General features: G+C 39.6%; 1 protein-coding gene across 6 annotated transcripts in view; it reads left to right on the forward strand.

The window, feature by feature from the left end:
• The first annotated feature begins 2,294 nt into the window (after positions 1-2,294).
• The window catches only part of Dlic (dynein light intermediate chain), a 49,456-nt gene continuing 24,498 nt past the window's right edge, over positions 2,295-27,252 (forward strand). For 2 of the 6 annotated variants that reach the window (XM_076185967.1, XM_076185989.1), the window contains exons 1-8: positions 2,296-2,444; positions 12,172-12,245; positions 14,075-14,191; positions 14,728-14,958; positions 15,587-15,756; positions 21,769-21,998; positions 24,176-24,290; positions 25,382-25,603. In XM_076185967.1, coding sequence (XP_076042082.1) covers positions 2,332-2,444; positions 12,172-12,245; positions 14,075-14,191; positions 14,728-14,958; positions 15,587-15,756; positions 21,769-21,998; positions 24,176-24,290; positions 25,382-25,603 — 1,272 coding nt within the window. In that variant the 5' untranslated portion in view covers positions 2,296-2,331. Of the gene's footprint in view, positions 2,445-2,969; positions 3,094-12,171; positions 12,246-13,809; positions 13,943-14,074; positions 14,192-14,727; positions 14,959-15,586; positions 15,757-21,768; positions 21,999-24,175; positions 24,291-25,381; positions 25,604-27,252 lie in introns of those variants that run through there. The other 4 variants (XM_076185984.1, XM_076185972.1, XM_076185978.1 and 1 more) reach the window with 4 other exon arrangements.

The raw sequence follows: 27,252 nt of genomic DNA on the forward strand, positions 1-27,252 counted from the left end.
TTATGTTATATTATTTGTTTTTGTTTTGTTATAATTTGTCTGTCTGATTTTCATTTATTATTAGTTATATGTCAATTTATTATCATTTACTATTTACCTGTTTGTTTGTTATTCAACTATACCAATGCATTTATTTATGTATTTTAATTGTTATTTACATTGTTATAGTTTTAATTTATTATTAATATATATATATATATATTTTTTTTTTTTTTTTTTTTTTTTTTTTTTTGCATCCGACCTAGATATGGATCAAAAGGTCTCCTGTCGGCATGCTTTGCCTTTGTAATCCTTTGTAATTAAAATAGAATAAAATAGATAAACAAACAAACAAATAAATAATAGATCGATAAATAAATAAACAAGCAAATAAATAAACAAATAGATAAATAGACCGATCAATTAATAAACAAATATACAAACAAATAAATAAACAAACAAATAAATAAATAAATTGATAAATAAATAAACAGACAAGTAAGTGAATAAATAGGTAAATAAGTATGAATAAATAAAAAGTAATAAATAAACAAATAAATAAATGAATACACAAATGAATGAAGAAATAACTAAATATATAATTTTAATCAACAGATAGAAAATTAAACAAGTAGATAAACAAATAAATAAGTAAATAGATGAATAAATACATAAATGAATGAACTGATAACCAGACAGACAAAGACACAAGTAAACAGACAAATAAACAAACGAATCAAATAAATAAATAAAACCCGACTTGATTAAATATTTCCCTTTGGTGTCAGACATTTCCTGTGTGACGTCAGCTTGGCGGTCGTCGGCAGGTGATTTTATTCTCCCCAGCGTCAGCAAAGGGAGGTGGGAGAGGGAGAGGGCCCCTCTGTCCTCTCCCCCTCCCTACCACCACCACAATGACGTATGTGGGTTGCCACCGTTTCGTCGCAGTTGATGAGGGTTCCCGCCTGTCCTGACCACGTGCTCTCATTGCGTGTAGGTGTTAGACAAGTTGTTGCAAGGTTGCAAACAACTGGCCACACCCCGCGCCAAGCATGTGATCGACAAGGTAGACTTCGACATCTTTATTCTGGCTGTCGCTATTTTTTTTTTTTTGTGGGGGGGTGGAGAACTCTCTACTCCTTTATCGTCTTTTGAAAAATAAAAACTGACTTATTTACATCCGAAAGTAATTTCAGATATATTCACATTCATTCTGGGCACTCATGGCTATTTTATGCACCAATATGCCATATGAGAGAGAGAGAGAGAGAGAGAGAGAGAGAGAGAGAGAGAGAGAGAGAGAGAGAGAGAGAGAGAGGAAAATTGTAACAGGAACTAAGCGATGGCATGAGAATACCTGTCATGGGCATTGCAGATAGGCCTGCAGGCGGGTGGGGGTGGAAGGTGAAGGAGGAATGCGGAGAAAAGAAACCTGTTTGACTCACAGAATCAATAATTGTACTCAAATGTATCATTTATGATGTTCTGGGCCAATTTGAGTGATTTTACAATTACCATGTCAATACTTTAATTCCTCCAATTCAATAATAATGTGCATTTGATGAGTGTTTATCATAATCTTACTTCTAATAATCTCAATTTGTTTGTCTACATTGTTTCATATTTATTTGCTTACATGTTATTGTAATATTTGTTAGAAATACATTTATAAATACGTATATATTAAATGGATATTTTTGACGTAATACATTCAATGTTAAGTTGTGTAGTCTGCTAGTACCCAATATGAATCACCAAAGATAAGTTAGCTGTCAAGTAACTTTTTTGTAGTTTGTGCTTCTTTGCTTAGTTAACAGAGCATATGGCTGTGGTTGAATATTCAGCTAGATCTAGGGTACTTTGAATTTTGTTCTTAAGGTGTACTATCCTTCCTTTAGTACGGATTAAACTTTGAGGAAAGGGAAGTTGTCTGTCAACACATTAACTACACAGGTGACGGCTGAGGTGACTCACCCTCAGGCAACATGACGTCATGGATAGAGAAGTTATCAAAAAGTTTAGTCATGCCATATAACCTAGGATGAAAGGGATTTCCCCCTGTTATTGGTCAAGGAAAGCAAAAAATAGATTAGAAATAATAATAATGAAATTCATAATCATTTTGTTATATATATGTGTTTAAATAGAATTAAAAGCACTGAAAGATTTATCCACATTGTATGTTCACAAATATTAAACTAACACACACTAAGAAAATTTAATAGTTTAAAGGAGTATTAGTTTGTCTTATAGAAGAGTGTTTGAGAGAAAATACCGATGCTTATAGGGAATCAGTGACTCTGCAAGGGAAGCGTATTCTTTCGTCTATACTTACTGTTGTACCTCTCAATAATGTTGGAACAAAATTTTGGTCATGACAACATGGCGTTGAATGGAGAAAGGTCAGCCTTATCCGGGCTTTCCGACCTCCGAAAAGAGAAGGCAGGAGAAAAGGAAAATCTCTGGTACGTGTTATGTGTAGTGTTGAATACCCGAAGAATCAGTGCGTGCACCAAGAAAGGCGTAAAAACCTTTGCCATGGACTGGGTGCGGCGAGAAAAGTGGGAGCGGCTTTGGCAAATACTGCCAGCCGCTGTGAGCTGTCCATAATGTGTCAGGAATTTAAGGGGCGTTGTCGTTCCGGTGAATGTCATATGGGCAATATTCGATTATATTGAAATAAAGGAGAAGAAAACAAATGAATGTGGTGGAAGAAAAGTCTATATTCGCCCCTAGGAGCTCAAAATCCGGTTAAACAGTGAACGATATTTTAAGTCTCGGAAATCGTGACAACGGATGTGCACGTTTTAACGTTTGTCTAAGTGTTCGTGAGTCAATTACCAATTTTTTTTACAATATAGAAATCACCCACATGCTTGATTGGCAAAGAAAAAAAAGTAATGTCATTTCTGTGCTGTGGAAAGATCGTGAAGGGTGGAGTTGGATCTGGATATTTAAGTGTCAAGATAAAATCTCATTTCAAACCCAAGAAATTTCAGGATACAAGAAACAAAGATTAAATTTTTAGATGTGCAATCTTTTAGGAGTTTTATATGAAACAAATGTGATCTAGTTGTGACACATGCACAATAGCAAGGAGCAGGTGGTAGAAGGGTATCACTTTCTTGTTTTTGTATGGCATGCTAAGTTTGAGCAAATGTGAGCTGTGAGTGAACAAGAGTGACTCCAGATATAATTTATTATTTCATTCTTCTTCGTGTGTTTGCCTAAAGATATTTTGTTGAATTTGAAATTATATAATGAATTTGTTTTTCAAATTTTTGCATGCACAACATGACAGCAAACAAAGGATTTCTATTTATAAATGCTTATGTCATGCTTCATCATTAGACATAAGCTGTATAATCTATGAAGGTAGTGATTTATGAATATATATCTCATTGTGCAAGACTAGCAGATAACTAGATGGAAATGGAAATCTAAAAATGTTATATAATGAATGATTTGGTCTTAATTTTTAGAATTCTCTATTGTTGATATATATTCACATAAAGGAACTGGCAGTATTCCAACATCACTGGACATGATTTTAGAAATTTAAATTCTTCTATAATTAATTATTAAAGGAAAGACTAACTTAATGATTTTGATGGTATCCGTACCATATTGTAGAAAGTTGCCAATGATGTTTATTTCAGTATCATTAGTAAAAGTTACATGGGTTAATTATTTTGATTAGAGATAGTTCTGGTCATGTAAACATACATTTTGAGTCAATGAGAAATTCGGAATATATCAGATAGGATTGGTCTTAATGACTTTGAGTGAAAACTAAGTGTAGTGTAGCACATCAATAAAATAAATGGTATTTTTTTAGAAGGCAGTGGCTATTTTTATGATGAGTCGTAAGAATAGTCATCAGGCTATTCTTACGATGTTGTTGGTAGCACCCGGTATCGTGAACTTTTGAACTAAATTTTTATGACAACATCCTAACCTAACCTAACCTAATGATCTTCCCAGGAAGGTTTTAAATTTTTTTTAAATGCGCAAATTTATCCTAAGTTGCTAATGCCATGTGAAGATGTCTTGGAATAGACAGAAGTCTTGTTCTTACATTTGATTTGGTCATGTCCCAGCAGTAGATTTTGGCTGATGTTTTCTACCCCCATGTTGACAGCATTAATCCATTGAAAAAATACTGCAGCTCAGGTTTGAAACTTCTGGTAGGAGTATGTTTAGTAGATGATTGTATTGTTTTGGACTTCCTATTATAAAGATTTATATTATTAGACTTTTCCCAGCTGGAAGTCAATTCTTTTAGAGCTGCAAATGAATCAAATTCTGCACCTGCTGCAAGTAATTTGAAATTAATGGTAGCCATTTTGAATTTAGTTCAAAAGTTCACAATAGAGGGTGCTATCAACCATGTCATAAGAACAGTCCGAGGACTATTCTTAAGACTCGTTGTAGCAACTGCATTTTTAGACTTGCACACCTACGTGGTATAGCATTAGAAAATTAGATACTGGTGTTAATTTTGTAAATTGTAATACAATGTAATAAAACTTTTTCTTGGCAGAAATCAATATAACGTTGCTAAAACTTATACAGAAATTAATTAATTCACTTTAACTCCTTTAGATGCCATCTATGTTTTGATAGAATCAGAGGTTGGGAACGATGATAATGACCTCTAGAATTATAGGCACCGCATTACTAAATGCAGTTTAGGTTAGGTTTGTAGGTTAGATTAGAATAGATGAAAAAATCATACTTTAATTTCTTGGGCACTGCCTACACCAAAACAAAGATAGCATCTTAAGCAACCAAAATGGCTACGTTTGTTTGTTTATAGCTTTTAGCAACCTTTTCTGTTATTAGTTTCCACCAAGAATAACATACATGATATTGGTATTATAATTTACAAAATTATTATTTCATTTTCTATCGCTATATTGCGTTGGTGTGCACTTTTGAAAATTTACCAAATAAACACATGGATATTGAGAAATGGAAGTCATCTAGGATTATCTTGGGTCTTAATGAGTACTATGCATTGTGGCAAGTGCCATGTTATATATTACTCATTGTTGGATTGTACTCGTTGTTGGTTTAGTAGCTATTCATGAAATGTCCTCGGATAATCAACTGGTTTGAAATTACCTCTAGATGAACAGGCCTACTACACTATATAATGCTTCAATATTTGATATGTATCTTATACATTTGCCCTGTATGAATACCTTTATATTGTTATGTTTGGGCAATTACACTTACAATCAGGTAGGCAAAGCAGGCCACCTAGTTCTTTTTTTAAGGTTATCACTGCCTCTTTTTTCCCAATAAGTTTATAAGTTTGCTATAAGATTGATCAATACATAATCGGGATTTAGGAATATAATCCAATTGTATACTGAAGATCCTATGGGTGGGAATGTTTTTTTTGGCTACCTCCCTTGTAAGGGGGAAAAAGCTTTTGGTGTATGTATGATAATTTTGTCAACAAAATGGGAGTCTTGTTTCAGAGGTCCAAAGTATTGCAAGAGGTCAGAGGCAGAGTTGGAAATGGAATTAAAGAAGGATAGGGGATACAGTACATCAGGTCAGGTCATTCCATCATAGAGTTAGTTTCTGACTAAGAGATTATTTCTGGATATGCTTTTTGGGGGACATGACCAACATTCCTAGATTCTTCTTTTCTTTGCTTTTGTAATTGTTTCACATCTCATTGAGTAATTCATTAATGGTGATTGTGAAGTTTGTGTTTGTATGTTTATATTTACTTGTTATTGTCATTCCCTTGACTGCCTGGCCAATCAGTTCCCAGTTTATTAACTTGGTTACCCAATTGCAGTATTTAGGGTAAGAGCTATACTCATGAGATCTTGTGTCTGCACAGCCATTAGTCAAACTTATCTTTGAATTAGTATATGTTATTTGACTGTACTATACTGACTAATACTTCTGTATGGAAAGCTTAATGTCCTTCAAATACCTTATCTGAAACTATCTATGACCTCTGTTTTTTCTTTGATCCCACACAAAAAAAGTTTTTGTTGTGTGAATACATATTTGTAGATGATATGCAGCCTGAAGGGATGGTCTCCTGTTTCATAATTATTTTCTAAATGGATGAGAAGTTGGGGGGCTTCATGAGTGGTGGTGCAAACTGAGGAAAATTTGTATTCTAATACTTTTGTATTTTGTAGTTGTGGTGCTGGGTTATTATTATTGGTAGGTTGTCTGCATAGGTGAAAGCTTCAATGTACTCAAGGTTTGGGGTGGGGAGGTCATGTGTGGATAGGTTACATTAATGGTTGTATGCTTTTTGAGGAACCATTATACCATATGTAAGGACTCGGTCCCTGGTTGTTGTTCTGCATGACTGCATTCTCTGTCAATTAGGAAGTTTGTCAACCATTTCTTGTCAGTGTTTTTAATTTATTTGTTTATTTATTTGACATGATGTGACTAGGAACCATGTTGATAAGAACTATGAATACAACCCATGTATTCTTTGTGTGTTATTGAATGGAATAGGGACATGAAGTTTGGCACACAAAAATAATAATAAAAGTAATTTGCTTAGAAAAGGGTGATAGATCAAGGAAATGAAAACAGTTTGGTAATGAGGCCAGCTACCAAATGGTCTTCAATCCAGATAATAGACTATGGACATGCATAGATATAACTATGAATAAATTACCAACCCTGATGGGGTTTAGGGGGGTAGAATGTGGCCTGACATTTGAATCCTGCCAGGATTGGTCATTTACTCATAATGTAAGAAGAAAAAATGCAAATGGTGGAGTAGTGTAGTTTAGACCTGGCAGGGTGTAGCAAAAGTGAGAGGTGTGGATGAGTAGGAGGTGAAGGGACATTGGGGTAGAAATTAGTGGTGTTGGGGGGAAGAGGAAAGGTAGGTGTGATTTGTTCAGTAAGGATGTACGAGTGTGGGTGTATAGTAATGAAAAAAGGAACACATGATGTCGAGGTTAGAGTAATGGTTGGTATGAAATTGGTAATTGTGTATGTATACACCACAAGCACAAGGAAGGATAAAGAATTTCTGGTTGGAGTGGATTGTTTAAAATTGTTGAGAGAGAGTCATGGTGTTAGAGGGGTAATGGATACAAAAAAGTGAGGAATACATTGAAGAAGTGACAGGAAAAAACAGAAAATGTGAATTATCATTGATTGTGCAGTAATATGTGCCTCTATGTCGGGTGATATTTTAGTATGGGGAGTTTGGTTTTAAGAAGTTGCTAAATGTACTTTTGGTATGGTTCAGGTTGTAGCCAGTGATAATTTATTGGATAATGTGGCATGCTGGAAAGGATAGGGGCTTATACAAGGGGGATGTAGTTTGTCTGATGTTATTGATTATTACTTGTGTGTGGTTGGTGTGGGTCTGGTGCAACCATTGATGACTCATAGTTTTTTTTTTATTTTATTTTCTTTTTAATTTATTTTGTCTTTATTTTATATATCTTTATTTTTTGTTGGTGTTATAGTTTGTGCTGGAAAGTGTATGGGTTCATGTCCGGTTGATTTAGTCTAGCATTGATGCAGCCATAGTTATTATTATAGTTATAATAGTATATTGTTAACAGCTGGTTAGTTCTGTTGAATTACTATTTTGCCAGAGCAACAACAAGTTGAGGAGTTGTATATAATTGGAGGTCAGCAAATATTTTCAAAAAGATTTGCTAGTGAAGATGTTTGATTGTCATCCTCACATGTGAAAACTATCAAATGTAATTAGGGAAGTCAAAGTGAATGAAGTGAGCTTGAAAGGATGACCTAGAATGAGATGAATGGATAGCATAAAGAGAACTTTGGATTCACTAGGAATATCTGTCAAGCAAGGAAGAGTGTAAAAGAGCAGAGTGAACAAAGGGATGTTATCATCTGCTTCATGAATTATTTTGAGTGGATGAGGAGTGGGGCACCTTGTGACGAAGCAGTGAGAGGGTAAACCAGCTCCGGCCCTGCTTTGAAAGAGGTGTGCTTTGCTGCATTACGTATTACCCTGGCAGTGTGATTGAGATGCTGAGATGGAAAGGGTGATGGAGCTCCACAGTTGGGCTGACTACAGTCCTCTGGCATTGAGAACCACACCTAACTATGCTTCTGTGACATGGTTCCCACTATTCAGGAGAACATAGTCACCATACAAGCTGTACAAAATATAGCGTTGAAAATAACATGATTCTCCAAAATCACAGGAACAGAAGATCTGTATATAGAAACCAAAGTTCTCCTTATAGAACATCACCTTTACTCCTAGGAGAACAGGACAAGTGGCAGTCACTACAAGCTGTTTGAGGGATTGAAGCTGGATGCACCATAGCAACACCTGAGGAAATTATCAGTGTGGTGCATTGGTTTTGATCTTGATTCACATTACGTATATGGCTTGGGTTCAGGTCTGACAGCTACCTGCTCTGGTAATCAACATATAAGGTAAAGGCGACTGAGCCTTTGGTTGTTGCTAGTACCCTTTTGGTGGAAGTTCTTCACATTAAGCTCAAGCGTAGTTCATGAAAACATACTTAAGGGTCTTTATCTTAGCTTATCATGGTAGGTAATTATATTGATGCATCCCGAGTTGTAGAGTAATTGGAGAGTTGGGTATCTGGACACTTGTTCACATATCAGTAGTAGGGCCTGGCACTCTGTTATGATTGATAGCTTTTCAGTGTGTGCACCACAGATTTATGTGGTATATGTGTGAGAGAGGGATAGATGCAGGTGTTTGCTTCTTTCCATGTTTACATAAATTACTTTCAGCTATTTGAACAAAATTGTTGGAAAACTTGTAAGCCAGTATCACAGACTAAGCTTGGAATATGCTGACCAAGGGTGAAGCCAGTGTAAAGTGAAAAACATGATTGAAAGGGAAAGGATACAAAGAGTGATCAACAAATGGCTACTGTACACAACTTGTAAAATATATCTTAGAAACACCAATATATCAGTGCAAGAGGGGAAAAAGGGATAGTCGGTAAAATCCCATGGTAAATGTGCACCCTTGAATAAGGAATTTGAAAAAAAATGCATAATATCAGGTTGTCAACATACAGAATATAAGAGTATAGTTTGGTGCTCTTTCAACCCAAATCAAGAGATCTTCTCGGTCACCTCTGCATTGCTTTTAATGCTCTGAACACTGCAATGAAGTTCCTTCTCTCTCTTTGATCCTTAAACAATGGCAGATCTAGTGCATCCAGTCTCCTTGAATGATTTATCTTTAGGGCTAGGAACCATTTTGGTTGCTGCTGTTTGTATTCTCTCCATCTTGCATATACCTTTAACTGTGTGTAGGGACCATATGCTGCATACTCCCAGTCTTGGATGGATTTAGATCTCTCTTGATTTTCTTCTTCTTTTCTTCATCCATGTAGGGAAAGACCACTTTTATGATTTTAAGCAGACTACATCTCCCCCACAAACTTACTAATATGTTTGTCAGGTGACAGATTATTGTCACTTCCAAATCTTTCCTCTTTTGTCTTTGTAGCTTTCTTGTTTCCAGTTAAATGATTTAATGTTGATCCCAGAGCTAGTACCCATTTCCAATACTTTACATTTTCTAGAATTAAAATTAATTTTCCATTCTTTGCTGCTGGATTTTTTTTTTTTTTGGCAATCCTCATATTTCACTCTTCTCATTATTTTTGCATCATCTGCGAACATGTTAATATAACTTTTTACTTCCATCATGTCCTTTATGTAGACGAGGAACATTACCTGAAGTAGTACAGAGTTGAACTTCTAGTCACTATCTTCATTCTGACATCTTATCTTTCACGACCATCCTCGTGTATCTGCCCTTAAGGAAATCCTTTATTCATTGAAAAAGTTGATACCTTAATCCTCCAATATGTTCCAAATTCCTTAATAGTAAGTTGTATGCATGGCTGTGGATGTGCTGTGCCTTGCTGCATTGCTTCTGACCTGGGCAGTTGGTGGGGGACAGGGAAGACCCTTCATCCACAAGGAGCTAAGATGAGAGAGGGAAACAAATGGGGGGTGTGAGGCTGGCTGCCACCTTTATGATGGGGGGGGGGGAGCCTCTTTATATATAGACAGTGATGATAGGTAAATGAAAATTAATTTATTTGCTGAAGGGCACAAGAAAGTGATGCAGGTGTGAAAAATTATAATATGTAGAGGAGAAATACCTCAGAATAGAGAGCTTGCTTCAAGACTATCACCTTTAAGAGCACTTGTGGTTCAGACAAGCCTATTTTGTTTTCTCAGAATTTGTCTGTACTTGGGTGTTCCAAGAAGAAGAAGAATGAACAAGAGGAGAGGAGGTGGTGTTTAAAGCCTGAGAATGAGGAGTGGGAAGGTTGTAATTCCAAAATTGGGATAGTTGTAAAACAGGTTACTAGACGTGGGTGTCGTGTGGCATGTCCTTCTAGTACCATGTCGATAATGATATTTGGTATAAGAGTTAAGTTGAAAAATTGTATACATAGTTTCAATTGAGTTAGAAAGGATTAGGGAGATGAATATAAGAGAAGAGTGAAATGAAGTCTATATACATGAAATGAGCTGTGATAAGGCATCTTGAAGAAGAGCCTGTTGCTGTTATATCACAAGGTTTTGTTATATATTAATAATTATAACTGGAACCTCAAGTTTCATGAACTGGAAACCTGCAGCTTTGTAGCAGCTGGTAGTGACCTCCAGGTCCTCACATAAATTTCTGGAAAGAAACATTGGACCAGTATGTGTTGTATTTATTTGGGACTGTTTGTATGCATTGGTATTTCAAAGTTTAATTATTTTGACCATTGTAGGAAAATTATTTACTGTACCTCAGTTTCCATTGTCACCTTTGAGCTGCATACACCTTGGTCATACATGCAGATTCCATGATTCTATGCACTTCTGGAAATCCACCAATGTGATTGTTTTCACTGCCTCTTGGGATTCAAGTTGGGTTTGTTTAGTTCTCTCAGAATTATATATCTTCAGCTGGAATTTCAGCTTGGGTAACAGAAAAAGATTATGTGGGCAAGGTCAGGGGATAGTTTGGGTGGGGAACTAGTTCAGGTCTCCCATGCTATATGATGCATCAGTACATGATATTTCACATTTAAAAGTGCATTATAATAATACTTTTATATCACTATGCTTTTGGCCAGCTTCACTTGTGTTCAGGTTGACTAAGCACTGTCATTTCCAGCTTTTTTTAAGGTGATTACTGCCATTATTGATTGATCAATTTGTTGCCACATATCTCTTGCAGGGTACCCACAGTCCCCATCTAATTATCAACAGCCATTGGATTGATTATCAAGTCATTCAGGGAAGACATGATTATGTCCAAGTATGGTTAGGGTGGGGCCTTTTAAGACTAGGTGTTCCTCTGTATGATGGTTACATCTGGGACAGTTTGTTCCTATGGCTAGACCTATTCTGTTTGAATTGTTTTAGTGCTGGATGTTTTCCAGAACATAGTTGTGTGTCATTCTTGCGTCTTTTTGAGAGAGATTTTTCTGTGGGGCCAGTGTCTGGAGTGTTTAGGGATGTATTGTATGATGCAGGTGGAAAATATTGAAGATGTTTTTTTTTTTTTTTTTTTTTTTTCTTTCTTTCTTTCTTTCTTCTTCTTCTTCATTTGTTCCTTCCTTCCTCCTTCCAGGAGCTTGTGCTTGTGTGATGTAATGATGAGTGATGAGAGTTGAAGGCTCTGCATGGAACTGTCATTAGAATTTTCATCTAATATTATCCAGAGAGGAATTTGGTTCCTGTATTCAGATCTTCTGTTGGGGTGGTGTTTGTATATCCAACTATAATTCTCAATATTTGTTTTCTGTAGTTGTTAGGATGTTTATATTTTCTTGATTGTTAGGAACCACGCTTTGGCATTGTAGAGTGCGTCTCTTGAGGAGTTTTGTAGACTTGATTTGGGTTTCCTGCTGACCCAAGCATGTGGTACTGATCTTAGTTTGCTTATTTTATTTTTTATTTTCAGTCGGGTATTTGATGTGTGGTCATGTGGGTATCAAAAGTGAGGCCCAGGATTTTTGGATTCTTTTCTAATTGAAAAGTTTGGTCGATGTATCATGAATTTATGATTGTCTGGAGTGAGCAGTGTTTCTTTTGTGTGTATGCGTGCACATGTGCAGTGTGTATAGTGTTTCTGTTCTGAAGTATTCTTTAGCAGGGTGCTTATATTTTAACTGAGATTGTTGTTTTGTTTGTTTTCAGGAAAAAGATTCTTGCCGAAGTTCAGTCCAGTGATCGCAACAAATTACCCGCATACAAATCCATCCTTGTTCTTGGTAAGGTTACTTTCTTATTGTAAGTACTTCATTGTAGTAGTTTTTAAAACTTGAATGTATGGGATGCATAGAGGAAGAGAAAAATGTTTTTATGATGATTAAGAAATAAAACATTGAAGAAGTGATTGTGAAAAATATGGTGGTGGGGGCTGTCAGATAGGGTTGGTCAGAGAGTGGTAAGATACTGTAGATATATGGAAGCAATGAATGAGGACAGATTAGCAAAATAAGTGTGGAAAGCAGAAGAGGACAAAGTGAACAAGGTAGAAAGATCAAGGATGAGGTTGATGGTTTGGGTGAAGGTGGCTTCTGATGCATGTGGAGCAGGTATGAGGGAATGCTAAAGATAGGAATGAATGGATGAAGAAATGATGGAACTCGTGGGGAATGTCCTCATTGGCTTCATGAAATATTTTGAGTGGATGAGGAAGGGTGGGTTCTGCCACATACCTGCTGTGTTAAACCTGCTGTAGAAGTGCTGTGCCTTACTGCATTACCTCTGAACTGAGCAGTGGTGGACAAGGATAACCCTTCATCCACAAGGAGCTAACGCATAAGTAACAGAAAATGGATGTGGTAGGGGTAAAGGGTGGATATAGTATGCTTTGACTTGGTCACCCTTCTTATAAAGGGGAAAACTTTAGGTACATGTATGTAGGAATGAATGTATAAAGGGGGGTGTTTGGTCACCATTTTATAAGGGGGAAACGGCATTTGGTATGTAACTAATAACCCCAGAATCCTTGGTACCTGTCCTGAATTTAACCACGCTTATGTAATTGGGTATTCATCTTTACCATGGTTTTGCTTGTAATGTGTTACCTTAAATTTCACTGACTGCAGATCTGCAGCCCCACAGTGGCTTGCTCTTACTTAGATCTCTTGGGGGGAAAAGTTTTGTTTCTTTGTCACCAGCTAATAGTAGGAAGAGGAAGAGAACTATCGCTGGTTCTCAACTCTCTCTTTGTGAAAAGGTAGAAGAAATAAATCTGAAGTTGATAAAATAATTTTGGGCCCAGGCTGAAGACGGAGTGTCAGCCCATTGGGGTTGCTTCTCTTGATGGAAGTGACAGGTGTCAATAGGTTTTGAAGAGGACCACCCATTTTGAAGCACCTGTCAATTGTCCCTTGTGTTGCTCTAATGGAAGTAACTTGTTACAAGTAAAATTTTACCAGTAGAATAGGATCTAAGTTTTAAATATGAAAGTAGAATAATGTATGTCACTTTTTTGTGATTTTCTTGCACTTGTTCTGGTGTGATATGTAAATCTAACAGATTAATTGTGCTTTCATTGTTAAAAATTAAGTGAAGAAGTATTGGTGGGGAAGGTGTAGGGGCTGGAGGTGGATGGGGTGAACAGGGGTGGGTGGCTGAGGGTGAGATGAATGGAGGTGGCATTGAGAAGGAAGGGGGTGTCTTTTGGGGGTGGGTGGGGGTGGTTGTGTGTGGATGATGCTGTGGTGCATGGAAGGGAGTGGATGAAGTATGGAGGGGTGATTAGGGAGTGGTTACATATGAATGATATTTTGATGCATCCTGAAGGGATTTCTCCCAGTCTTCTCTTTTTCTGCATGAGGGGATGGAGAGTCAATCAATGATGTGGTGCATCTTGCTGCATTGCTTCTGACCCAGGACAATGGGTGAGATGCAGCGATGACCCATAATCCAGGAAGAGCTAAGAAAAGAGGGAGGGATGGTGAGTGGGAATGAAATGGGTGGGAATGGAATGATGCCTTTTGACTTTAGCTACCTCCCTTGTAAGGAGAAAAAAGCCTTTGGTATATGTATATTATTGAAAATAACTGATGATGGTTTGTATACATTTCAGGTGATAATGAGTCAGGGAAGACTACATTAATAGCCAAACTACAGGGGAATGAGGACCCAAAGAAAGGCTCTGGGCTGGAGTATGCCTACATAGATGTACGGGATGAATATAGAGATGGTCAGTATGAAATTTTGTTTTTTAAATTTTAGGTTGTTATTATAATGCTTATACTATTGGATCTTAGAATTAAATGGCTAGTGTAAGCCTTATGCAGATGAAGAGAAAAAGTACATTTGGTACTTGATGGTCTGGTATTTACACCAAGAACACACAGAAACCCAGGCTGCATGAAACAAAACCTTTAAAGTAATAATGTGACGTATCATAGGAACACCACTCGTGTACACCTGCAAGAGAGGACTGGGATTGACGAGTGATTGCGCACTTAGAAACCAAAATGCTCACAATGAAACAAGTTGGGGGGAATGATTGAAACACTATGGAAGAGATATTCAAAAGTTTCTTGTTCAAACTTGTAACCTTTACTCATACAAAATGATACAAAGCATAAAACACGCTTTCTTCCAGTGCTAGAACTTACTTATATCTTCTGGAAGGTGACTATTGTTGTCACAAGTGAGTAAAAGTAGAAACAAAATCATCTTGTACTCTACCGGTATTGCACTTTGTGACCCCTTGTTGGATCGTTACAGATCATACCCGGCTTAGTGTATGGGTACTGGACGGAGACCCTCACCATGCGGAGCTGCTCGAGTTTGCCCTCAACGAAGACAACTTTGAAGACACGCTGGTGATGCTGACCGTGTCCATGACGACCCCATGGGGCATCATGGACCAACTCCACACGTGGGCCTCGACACTACAAGATCACCTGGATAAGCTCAACATTGACCCAGATGTTCTCAAGGAAAAGCAGAATAGGAGTGAGTAATTTTTATCGCTGATTGTTTGTTTCTAAAGGCAAAATAGAATGAGTAATATTTGTTTTGTTGATTGATCAAAGAAAACCAGAATAGGATTTTCTTCTTTTTCTGCTGCTGCTGATATGGTTGATATAGTTAAACAATTGCTAAAGTCTATACTATGTTGTTTTACTTCATTGATTTTGTTTAAATTTATGCCTGATAATTTTATTCAGCTTGGGATGTCCCTGTAGCTAAAGGGGGTTGAGACACATGATAATATCTTCACTTTGGTGACATCCTCAGCAGATTTTATTCTGGCTAATGCAAGCAATTTTATTTAGCTTCAGTAATGTCACTAGGGAAGCTTGCTGGCCGGGTGGGTTAGGGTGTCGTTATTTGTGGCAAAGGTCGAGGTGATGGTGGTTCGAATCCTGCCACTGGCGAAGTTGAACTAAGGGCATGGTTCATTAAATTCCAGGCTACAAAGTCCTCTGTAAGGGGAACTGTCCTAGCCTCCTGATAGGGGGGAGTTTATGACATTAAACCATATCATCAATGTCACTGTAGCAAGTGAGATTATGATGGTAAAAGCAAAACAAACTTGTTGACCTCATCATGTCAACTTTTATTTTTTCTTCTCTCCCAGTTATCCGTCTATGGCAAGATTATATTGAACCTGGTGATGAGTTGGATGCTAGTTCTCCCATGAAAAGGTCTTCTAGGAATCTTGAAAATGAAGAAGATCCAGTGTTGCCTTTGCCAGATAATGTTCTTACAAGGAATTTGGGTCTAAATGTACTAGTAGTTGTAACTAAGGTAAGCTCAAGATTTATAGCTATAGTAGTTCTGATTGTAGTAAAATTATTGCTTTAAATTTCACTGTGTGGCACCTGCCCTAGGGCCTTTTCATAAATCTCCTTAGGAAAAAAATAAGAGTGTCTGTGTTTAAATTAATGTGGGACTGTTTCTGTGTCATCAGTTTGTTGTAGTAGGATGGGAGTAGTTGCCACTTGTCAGCTCTCCTTTATGTTAAAATGCGGAAGAAATGTTTGAAATTGTTAAGAGCGAAATCATGGGCCTCGTTTGTCTTGTATTCCTTTACCTCCTCACAAGGAGGGATTCATAGTAACTTCACTATAATTGTGAAATGACCATTTCTCTTGCTTAATGTTAAGTGTGGTGAAATTGTATAATTATATTTACTTTTTATATATATATATTTTCTCTTAGCACTTCCCACTACAACTGCCTTTCCCTATACTCCTTCACATTTAGCAACTCCCTAAAATACTCTGCCCATCTTCCTCTCTATGCTGTCTTTTCCATTATCATCCCTCCATTTGCACCTTTTATCTTTTCTTCTCTACTTGATTGGCCTCCCCTTCCAATCTTAATTTCCTTCCAAAACATCTTTTTATTACTTTAAAAAATTTGTGTCATACTCTTACATCATTTCATATCTGCTCTCCTTTTTGCCTCCTTTATCTTATGCTTTACTTCTCTTTTCTTTGTACCTCATGAATCATCCTATTTTGCAACGAATCTGTGAATGCTCGTTTCTTCTCTTCTACAACTTTCTTTGTTTAATCATCCCACCACTCACTACCCATCCTTCTATTTCCTCCCATCCTCCTTGTTCCACACACCATCTTTGCACACCTTGTGATTCCTTCCTTGAAATATCCCCATTCTTCCTCCAATCCTAGTTCTACTCTATTCTTCACTCCCACCCACTCTTCTCTCAGCTTCTTGTACTTCTTTTCTTTCTCATTTAAGCAGTTTACTCTAAAAACCTCCCTACCTTCTGTCCTTTTCCTCTTTCTCCAATTATCCTCCACTATCAATTTACCTTCCAAAACATGATCTGATATCCCCTCACTCTCGCTCACATTCAAAAATCTTCCTACTCTTCTCCAGGTTACCACTATATAGTCCATTAAAGTCCTATCTACCACCCTTCTACCCACCACCCTCTCCCATGTGTCCTTATGCTCGACTTTCTTCCTAAACACTCTTTGCTATCATCAGTTTGATAGACACATCACCATCAACTCTCCACTACAATTTTTTCATGGCACTCCACATTTCCCAACTATTTCGTCTATTGGTATGTCTCCTACCCTAGCATTGAGATCTCCCAATACCACTACATTGACATTTCTCCCTAAACCCTCTATGCACTCGCTTAACCCCTTCAATACGAGCCAAAATCTCGCGGACAGCATTAGCTGCCAGACGTGCGATGTTGCTTCATAATACTCGCATTATGAAAAATAAAGTCACCGCTGTATTAATCGTTTTCTCTTTCACCCGTGAATTTTGATAACCATAGAAAATATGATGAAGCCAGTTTACAGAGTATGGGGGTCACACAGGTACAACTACAATAAATATAATCAAGACGCCGACGTTGGCATCCTCGCGTACCCACTTGCTCCTCATGACGCCTACGTAGGCGTCACCGTATGGAAGGGGTTAAATCTATCCAAAAAGTCTCCATTTCCTTTACATTCTCACTACCATGCCCATATGCACTTACAAAGACCCACATCTCCCTTCCCAGTTTCACCTTCATCCACATTAACCTTGAAGAAACTGAAGAAAATGACAGTGATGAATAAAGAAAATGGAGGAGAAATAAGAAAAGATGAGGTGAAAGCAGTTATTAAAGTAATGAGAGCAGGTAAGGCACCTGGGTTAGATAGGTGTCATGTGGAGTGTCTAAAAAAGGGAGGTACAGTGATGGTGGAGTGGCTGGTGAGGTTTAATGTTTGTTTAAAAGAGGGTAGAATACCAGAGGACTGGAGGAGTGTCTATATAGTTCCACTTTACAAGGGAAAAGGGGACAAATGTGAGTGTCATATTTACACAGGGATATGTTTATTGAATGTAGTTGGGAAGGATTATAGGAGGGTTTTGATCGAGAGGATTAGGAAAGAACAGGGAGAAATTGGTGAGGAACAGTGTGGGTTTAGGACAGGTAGGGGTTGTGTGGATCAGATTTTTGTGGTAAGGTAGATATGTGAGAAAGCTTTAGAAAAAGTTGCAGATAGATGGGATAGGAGGAAAGCTGTTAAGAGCAGTCAAAAGTTTTTATGAGAGTAGTAGAGCCTGTTTTGTTAGAATTAGAAATGGAGAGTGTAAGTACATACATACATACATATACCAAGGCTTTTTCCCCCTTCCAAGGGAGGTAGCCACAAAGGGAAAGGCATAAAAACACTCCCACCCATTTCATCCCTAAATACACTCCACACCCCTCCCACCCTTCCTCTCATCTGAGCACCTCCTGGATGACGGGTCATCCCTGAACCCTGCCCACCTCCCTGGGTCAGAAGCAGTGTCGCAAGACACAGTACATCCACAGCAAGGCCGCTTCATTTAATCGGCGACCCCCCCTCTCCGTCCCCCTTTGCATATAAGGAGAGGACGGGGAGAAATCCCTTCGGGCTGCGTCAAAATTTACTCACACATACTACCCCACCCACCCACCCACCCCCCGCCCATTCCTCCTCATGCAGTCACAACATCATCCATATACAACCATTCTCCACTCACCTCTGTCTTCCGTCCTCTCCCTTCCTTCCTCAACAGACATTCCCCTCTTCCCCAAAGCCCCCTTCACCCCATCCATCCACCTCATCCTAGGACGTCCCCTCATGTTCACTCCCTCCACATCTGCATTCCATACCTCTTTTACTAGTCTTTCTTCACTCATTCTTTCCATGTGTCCAAACCATCCTAATATTCTTTCATCAACCCTCTCTCCCAAATCCTTTTTCACCCCTGTTCTCCTCCTCACCTCCTCATTTCTCACTCTATCTAGCCTAGTAACCCCCACCATACTTCTCAGACACCTCATCTCAAACACATTCAAACTCCTTCTCTCTTCTTCTCTTATGTTCCACGTTTCTGCCCCATACAGTGCTGTTGGCACAATCACTCCTTCATACAGTCTCCTCTTCGCATCCATTCCCAAATGTCTATTTCTCATTACACTCTTTAAACCACCAAGGCATTTACTCGCTTCTCTCAATCTACATTCTACCTCCACCTTCACTCCACCTTTTCCTGCTACACTTGCACCCAAGTATCTAAAACTATCCACTTCCTCCAGTCGCTCTCCCTTAATGTTCACTTCCAGTCTACTGCCACTTTCACCCCTTGTACATCTCATCACCTTACTTTTACCCACATTTATCTTTAGCTTTCTTCTATCACATACTCTCCCAAACTCTGCCACCAGCTTCCTCAATCCCTCCTCTGACCCTGCCACAAGCGCAGTGTCGTCCGCAAACAACAGCTGGCTCACCTCCCACTTTTCTCCATTTTCTTTAACCATCTCCAATCCCTGACTCACTACCCTAGCATTCACCTCTCGCACCACGCCATCCATGTATAAGTTGAACAGCCAGGGCGACATAACGCATCCTTGACGAAGTCCCACCTTTACTTCAAACCACTCACTCTCTCCATTTCCAATCCTAACACATGCTCTACTACTCACATAAAAACTCTTGACAGCTCCCAAAAGCTTTCCTCCTATCCCATAAATCTGCATAACCTCCCACAGTGCCTTTCTGTCTACCCTATCATAAGCCTTTTCCAGATCCATAAAAGCCCAAAAAACATCCTTCCCCTTTCCTATAGCTTTCTCACATATCTGTCTTACCACAAAGATCTGATCTACACAACCTCTACCCGTCCTAAATCCACACTGTTCCTCACCAATTACTCCTTCTGTTCCTCTCCTAATCCTCTCAATTAAGATTCTCCCATAAGCCTTCCCTACTACACTCAACAGGCTAATCCCTCTGAAATTACTACATTCACACTTGTCCCCTTTTCCCTTGTAAAGAGGAACTATACAGGCACTACTCCAGTCCTCCAGAGTGTAAGTGGTTTGAGGTAAAGGTAGGGTTTCACCAGGGATGTGTCATGTTGCAATGGCTGTTCAATGTACACATGGATGGGGTGATGCAAGAGGTAAATGCAAGGGTAATGGGCTGGGGACAGGAGATGATTAAAGAAAATGGAGAAAAGTGGGAGATAAGCCAGTTGTTGTTTGCTGACAATGCTGCATTTATAGCAGGATCAGAGGAGGGATTAAGGAAATTAGTGATGGAGTTTGGGAAGGTGTGCAGAAGAAGGAAGTTGAAGATAAATGTGGGTAAAAGCAATGTGATGAGATGTACAAGGGGAGAGGATGGCAGCAAATTGGAAGTGAGTATTAAGGGAGAGAGACTGGAGGAAATGGATAGCTTTAGATACTTGGGTGTGAAGGTGATGGGAAAGGGAGAGGTGAAGGTGGATGTATAATGTAGATTGAGAGAAGTAAGTTAATGCCTAGGTGGATTAAAAAATGTAATGAGAAATAGACATTTGGGAATGGATGCTAAGAGGAGATTGTATGAAGGAGTGATTGTGCTGATGGCACTGCATGGGACAGAAACATGGAACATAGGAGAGGAAGAGTTTAGATATGTTTGAGATGAAATGCCTGAGAAGTATGGTAGGGGTTACTAGAATGGATAGAGTGAGAAACTAGAAGGTAAGGAGGAGGACAAGGGTGGAAAGGTAGTTAGGAGATAGGGTTGATAAAGGAGTATTGGGATAGTTTGGACACATGAAAATAATGAGTGAGGAAAGATAGTAAAAGAGGTGTGGAAGGCAGGTGGAGGTAGTAAATATGAAGAGGCAACCAAGGATGAGATGGATAGATGGGGTAAAAGGGGCATTGGGAAAGAGGGGAATGTCTGTTGGGGAAGGAAGGGAGAAGGTAGAAGATAGAGGTGAATGGAGAATGATTGTGTATGGATGATGCTGTGATGCATGGAATGGAGTGAATGAAGGATGGGAGTGAGTGAGGGAGTATGTGTGAATGATATTTTGACACAGGCTGAAGGGATTGCTACCCATCTTCTCTTCTGCATGGACGGAAAGGGTGGTCACCGATTAAATGAAGAGGCCTTGCTATGGATGTGCTGTGCCTTTCTGCATTGCTCCTGACCCAGGGCAGTAGGCGAGATGCAGAGATATGTCCTCTAAGAGGAGTCAAGAAAAGAGGGAGGGAGAGATGGTAAATGGGAGTGGAGTATGTGGGGATGAAATGGGTTGGGGTGGATTTATGCCTTTGACTTTGGCTACCTCCCTTGTAAGGGGGAAAAGCAGGTGGGGGAGTGAACTTGAGGGGACAACTGAGGATGAGATGGATGGATGGGGTGGAAAAGATATTAAGCAAGAGGGGAGTGTCTGTTGAGCAAGGAAGGGAGAAGGCATGATATAGGGGTGAGTAGAGAATGGCTGTGTATAGATGATACTGTGATGCAAGGAAGGAAGGGGATGAGGGTTAGGGAGTGATTATGTTTGAATGATATTTTGACATAGCTCAAAGGGATTTCTTCCTGTCTTCTCTTTTTCTGCAAGAGGGAACAGAGAGTGGGGGTCACTGATTAAGTGAAGAGGCCTTGCTGTGGATGTGCTATGTCCTGCTGCATTGCGTCTGACCCAAGGCAGTGGGCAGGATGCTGGGATGACCTATCATCCATGAGGAGCTAAGATGAAAGGGAAGAAAGGGTGGTGGATGGAAGTGGAGTGGGTGTATGTTCTTTGACTTGGCTACCTCCCTTGTAAGGGGGAAAAAGCCCTTGGTATATAGATTTAGATATCTATTTATATAGATATAGATAGATATTCACTTTGTTTTGGATGTTGGAGAAAAAGGAATCTTTCTCCAACTTGTCTAATTCTGGACCAGAGTTGGAGCTGAAAATGATGAATTGTATATAATGATGTTGCTGTATTATTCATAACATGTCTTTGTTTCAGACGGATTACATGACCACGTTAGAAAAAGATATGGACTATAAGGAGGAACATTTTGACTTCATTCAACAATCTATTCGAAAGTTTTGCCTGCAGTATGGTGCCTCTCTCTTCTATACCTCAGTCAAAGAAGACAAGAATTGTGACCTACTCTATAAATATCTAGTCCATAAAATTTACAATTTTCCTTTTCGAACCCCAGCTTTAGTTGTGGAAAAAGATGCAGTTTTTATGTAAGTAGTACGAGTGGACATAAGATTCATACATGTGATAGTTTTGCATGAAATGTAAAAGATCTCTAGTTTTATAACTTGGGTTTTGGAAAAGACTAATTTTTTTTAATTTTTTATTAATATATATATATATATATATATATATATATTTGATGATGTATGTATGATATATATGTATATATATTATATATATGTGTGTGTGTGTGTGTATAGTTAGGCTGGTTTGAAGGCAAAACCTGATGGAGAGAATTTGCTTATTTATTTATATATGAATGTTGGGCACCAATAATGATATCTTGCTCTAAGTGCAAGAAAAGGGAGGAGAGACAGGGAGGGAGGCAATAATTGTGTTTCAAATAGTGTCCCAGCTTGGTCTCCTTGTGGGGGAGGGGGGGAAGTGAGAAAACAAGGAGACAGTGGGCCAGGCTCACAATGAGATGGATGGATGGGGTGGAAAAGATATTAAGCAAGAGGGGAGTGTCTGTTGAGCAAGGAAGGGAGAAGGCATGATATAGGGGTGAGTAGAGAATGGCTGTGTATAGATGATACTGTGATGCACTCTGAATCTTCAGCATTTGTCCAATCTTTATATACATTGGGGGATAATAATCTGTTCCCTTAATTGGTGCAAGGGCAAACTCTGTGTGTGGGAAGTAGGACGTAAAACATTCTTACGCTGCTGATTCAAGAAGACAGAGGTTATAGGGGGCTGGTACTGCATGTGAGTTCCTCAAAAAGTTCTATGTTCATCATCATGTGGTCAGGTGTGGCTCTGGTTGAGTCATCACTTGGACTGATGCTGGTGGTGCATGCGAGTTCCTCAAGGAGGTTTTGTCCCACCTGTGGGCCTCAAGGAAGCTTTGGTTGAGTCATGTGGCCAAGCGGCACATGATTCACATGACTGGGCCCATGGGAGATTCCCTTGGGAACCTCCTGGGACAAAAATCGTGGGATGGACCAGAGAAGAGATGAGGATGGGAGGATATTCCATTGTTTTCAATGTTCTGGACAAAGGTTGCCTACTTTGAAATGATAGGAATGGACGAGGGCAAGGTTCTTTCCATAGTGAAGTGTTCTTGGCAGCTTGTATGATACCACAGTTAGATTTTTAATCTATCTCATAATAAATTCCTTTGATGGTTTGGACACATGGAAAGAATGAGTGAAGAAAGACTAGTAAAAGAGGTATGGAAGGCAGATGTGGAGGGAGTGAACATGAGGGGACGTCCTAGGATGAGGTGGATGGATGGGGTGAAGGGGGCTTTGGGGAAGAGGGGAATGTCTGTTGAGGAAGGAAGGGAGAGGACGGAAGACAGAGGTGAGTGGAGAATGGTTGTATATGGATGATGTTGTGACTGCATGAGGAGGAATGGGCGGGGAAGTGGGGGGTGGGGTAGTATGTGTGAGTAAATTTTGATGCAGCCCGAAGGGATTTCTCCCCGTCCTCGCCTTATATGCAAAGGGGGACGGAGAGGGGGGGTCGCCGATTAAATGAAGCGGCCTCGCTGTGGATGTACTGTGTCTTGCGACACTGCTTCTGACCCAGGGCGGTGGGCAGGGTGCAGGGATGACCCGTCATCCGGGAGGTGCTCAGATGAGAGGAAGGGTGGGAGGGGTGTGGAGTGTATTTAGGGATGAAATGGGTGGGAGTGTTTTTATGCCTTTCCCTTTTTGGCTACCTCCCTTGGAAGGGGGAAAAAGCCTTGGTATATGTATGTATGTATAATAAATTCCTTCCTTGTTATAAAAGCCTGTACTTGGGTATTGGCTGCATACTTATATGCAGTTGATACTTTTAGGCACCCCTATGGATCAGAGGCATGCAGCACCCTTCCATGTTTGAGGACCACATATAGTTGGATGCTGACCTACTTTTTTAACTTTCATTATCCTTTGTTTCTGCTGTTCTTAAGTGTGTCCTGATTCTGTGGTAGTTGGGGGATAAGAACACTGTCTCTGTATTCCTATGTATGCTATAAAAGGGGACTAAAAGGGGCAGAATTTGGGGACTGGGGATTCCCAATAGTATTTTTCTTTCATGAAAAGTAAAATCATACTTAACATAAATACCTTCTATACAAGGGGGAATAGGCTGTTGTTATGTACATACATAACCATATAACTTATAATTCTTTGAAATGTACAGTAGGTAATGATCTACATTTGTTTGGTTGCAGTCCTTCAGGATGGGATAACGAGAAGAAGATATCTATTCTTTATGAGAATATGCATTCGATGACACCAGATGATTACTACACAGATGCCATTATTAAGCCACAACTTGTCCGAAAGGTAAGTGTGTTCATTTCTGATTGAAAATTTACTTAGTACGGAAGAGGACAGAAGATAGGGGTGAATGGAGAAAGGTTGTGTCTAGATGATGCTGTGATGTGTGAGGGGGAGTGGGTGGGGGATGGGGTGTGAGGGAGTATGTATGAGAAATAAACTGATGCAGCCCACAGGGATTTCTCCCTGTCTTCTCCTTTTCTGCATGAGGGGATGGAGAGTGGGGGTCGCTGAATTAATAAAGCGGCCTTGCTGTGGATGTACTGTGTTTTGTGACATTGCTTCTGACCCAGGGCAGTGGACAAGATGCAGGGATGACCCGTCATCCAGGAGGTGCCAATATAAGAGGGAGGGACGAGGGTGGAGGGGAGTGGAGTATGTAGGGGATGGAATGGGTGGGAGTGGTTTCTATGCCTTTGTCTTTTGGCTACCTCCCGTGTAAGGGGGAAAAAAGCCTTTGGTATATGCATGTATGTATGAAAAGTCAGTTCTTGGGACTTGGTGTGCTTAGTTATCAGTTGATCAAGTGTTGCCTTCCTCGAGTTCCTGTGGTGGGAAGCCCATGGCTACATGGCAGATGAGCAAGTTGTGTTGTCAATGCTTTAGTGATTTGCGTGACACCCCTGCTGACCAGTCACTATATATACATACGTATACCAAAGGCTTTTTTCCCCCTTATAAGGGAGGTAGCCAAAAAACAAAGGCATAAAACCCACTCTCACCCATTCTATCCCTAACATACTCTATTCACCCCCATCCTCTTCCCTCCCTCTTATCTTGGCACCTCCTGGATGACGGGTCTGCTACAACTACAAGATAATTATAATCAGGGCTGATGCCATTATCTTCATGTACCCACTCATACCTCAGGGTGCCAACATTGGCATTCTCATATGCTAAAGGTTAAACATTGTGAGTTGTGTGTCAGTGATGGAGTGAGCTGGTCAAGTTCAGACTTAGGTGATGACTTGGTCCATGAGAGGGGTAGAATTATGCATTTTGACTTTGGCTTCCTCCCTTGTAATGGGGAAAAAAAAGCCCTTGTATATGCATGTATGTACTTCCAAATAAGTAACCTCTGTGACATTCCATTGCAGCCAGTTACGAGAGAATCCGAGGTGCAGGCGGAGGACGAGCAGGCCTTCCTAGCACGGCATTTGCAGCAGCTACAGGCTGGAGGAGGAGGCGGACCACCCACAGGACCTGGGGTTAGGCAGGAATCACCCCTGAGACAACCCCCAGCAGTAGTCAAAAGTAACGTACAGCGAGGAGTCTCCTCGTCTCCGGCACCCAACCAGATGGGGTCTCCGAACAAAAAGGTATGTGGGTCGATTGGTGGCGAGGGTGATGCTTTAGAGGGGATGCTGTTAGGAGTCCTTAGGATTCGTTTAATCGTGCAAACTGAATGGAATATTAGGTTTAGACCATTGCCAGGTTGAATTTGGCCGTAGAATGGTCTGTTGTGTTCATGTCTAGGCATTTTATTGGTTACTGTGATTTATTTTGCTTGTGCATAGAAACACACATATCTACTTTAATGCAGTCATATGTCTACACATGCACTGATTGTGTGTGTGTGTATGCTCTTTCTTTTGATCTCTTGCTCTCATTCTCTCTCACTCTCTTTTTCTCATTTTTGCTCATTTGATCTCTTCCTCTCTTTCTTGCTCAATTGCTCTTTCCTTGCTCTCTCTTTCACTCTCTCTTTCTCTCTCTCTTTCTCTCTTTCCCTTTTTCTCTCCCCCTTTCCCTCTTTCTCTCCCCCTTTCTTTCCCTCTCTCTTTCCCTCTCTCCCTCTCCCTCTCTCTCCCCTTCTCCCTCTCCCCCCCTTCTCCCCTCTCTCCCTCTCTCTCTCTCTCTCTCCCCTCTCTCCCTCTCTCCCCCCTCTCCCTCTCCCTCTCTCCCTCTCTCCCCCCTCTCCCTCTCTCCCTCTCTCCCCCCTCTCCCTCTCTCCCCCCTCTCACTCTCCCTCCCTCTCTCTCTCTCTCTCTCTCTCTCTCTCTCTCTCTCTCTCTCTCTCTCTCTCTCTCTCTCTCTCTCTCTCTCTCTCTTTCTCTCTCTTTCTCTCTCTCTCTCTCTCTCTCTCTCTAACACACACACATATAGACATACATTTGTATATGTGTACAAATGTATATATATATTACACATTCAAGACACAGTTACATGAAGCATGTCCTAAGACTTGCAGTCACTCAGACATGCGGTCATGCCCTTGTCAGCAGAATATTGGAGGACACTCATCATCCATTCTTATGATGTGATGGATGAATTCTAGATGCTCATAATTGGAATAAAACTAACAGTGAATGAGTTAATCTTTATTCTCTTTCTTGTCTTTCCCATAAGCTAAACATTTGAGTTTGAATGAAACTGGTTTGAATTTTAACAAAGATAAAAGCTGGGGTGATATCTTTGACTCGTTACTATAAAATTCATCTTTTTAAACATGTATGTATCATGCACACACATGCACAAGTACAAACAGTAACACAGAAATATGTATTCATTCATTGTACAGGTTAAGCCACATTAATCAGTCGTATGTTGACCTGGCAGCTTCAAGGGTTTGGGACGGTGAATTGAATCGGATAATCTAATGTGACGGCTGATTGGCCAACTGTGATGCCTCTGTCACTATTTATTTATTTATTTTTTTTTTTTTTTTGTCATAGTTAATGCTGAAGTGCTACTTTGAATTATTGATATTTTACCCTGACATGTGCCAAAAAGGCCAGTACTTAATATAGGACTATACAATATTTTTGTCCTTTTCTATTTAACCTCATTTGTTTGGAAAATCTACTGCTACGGTCGAGTTTCAAGTTCGGCGGATTAATGAGGCTGAACCTGTATATAAGGCAGTGAAGGCCTTTTTTCTTTTAGAATAGTTAAAAGTTTTGTGATCACACTAATTATATTTGCCGTTTCTATGTATTGTCAGTTACTTCTTGTTGAATGTACAGTA

The sequence above is a fragment of the Oratosquilla oratoria genome, chromosome 1 (genome assembly GCF_046742065.1).
Source record: "Oratosquilla oratoria isolate Oo_2021 chromosome 1, ASM4674206v1, whole genome shotgun sequence".
Taxonomy (NCBI): Eukaryota; Metazoa; Arthropoda; class Malacostraca; order Stomatopoda; family Squillidae; genus Oratosquilla; species Oratosquilla oratoria.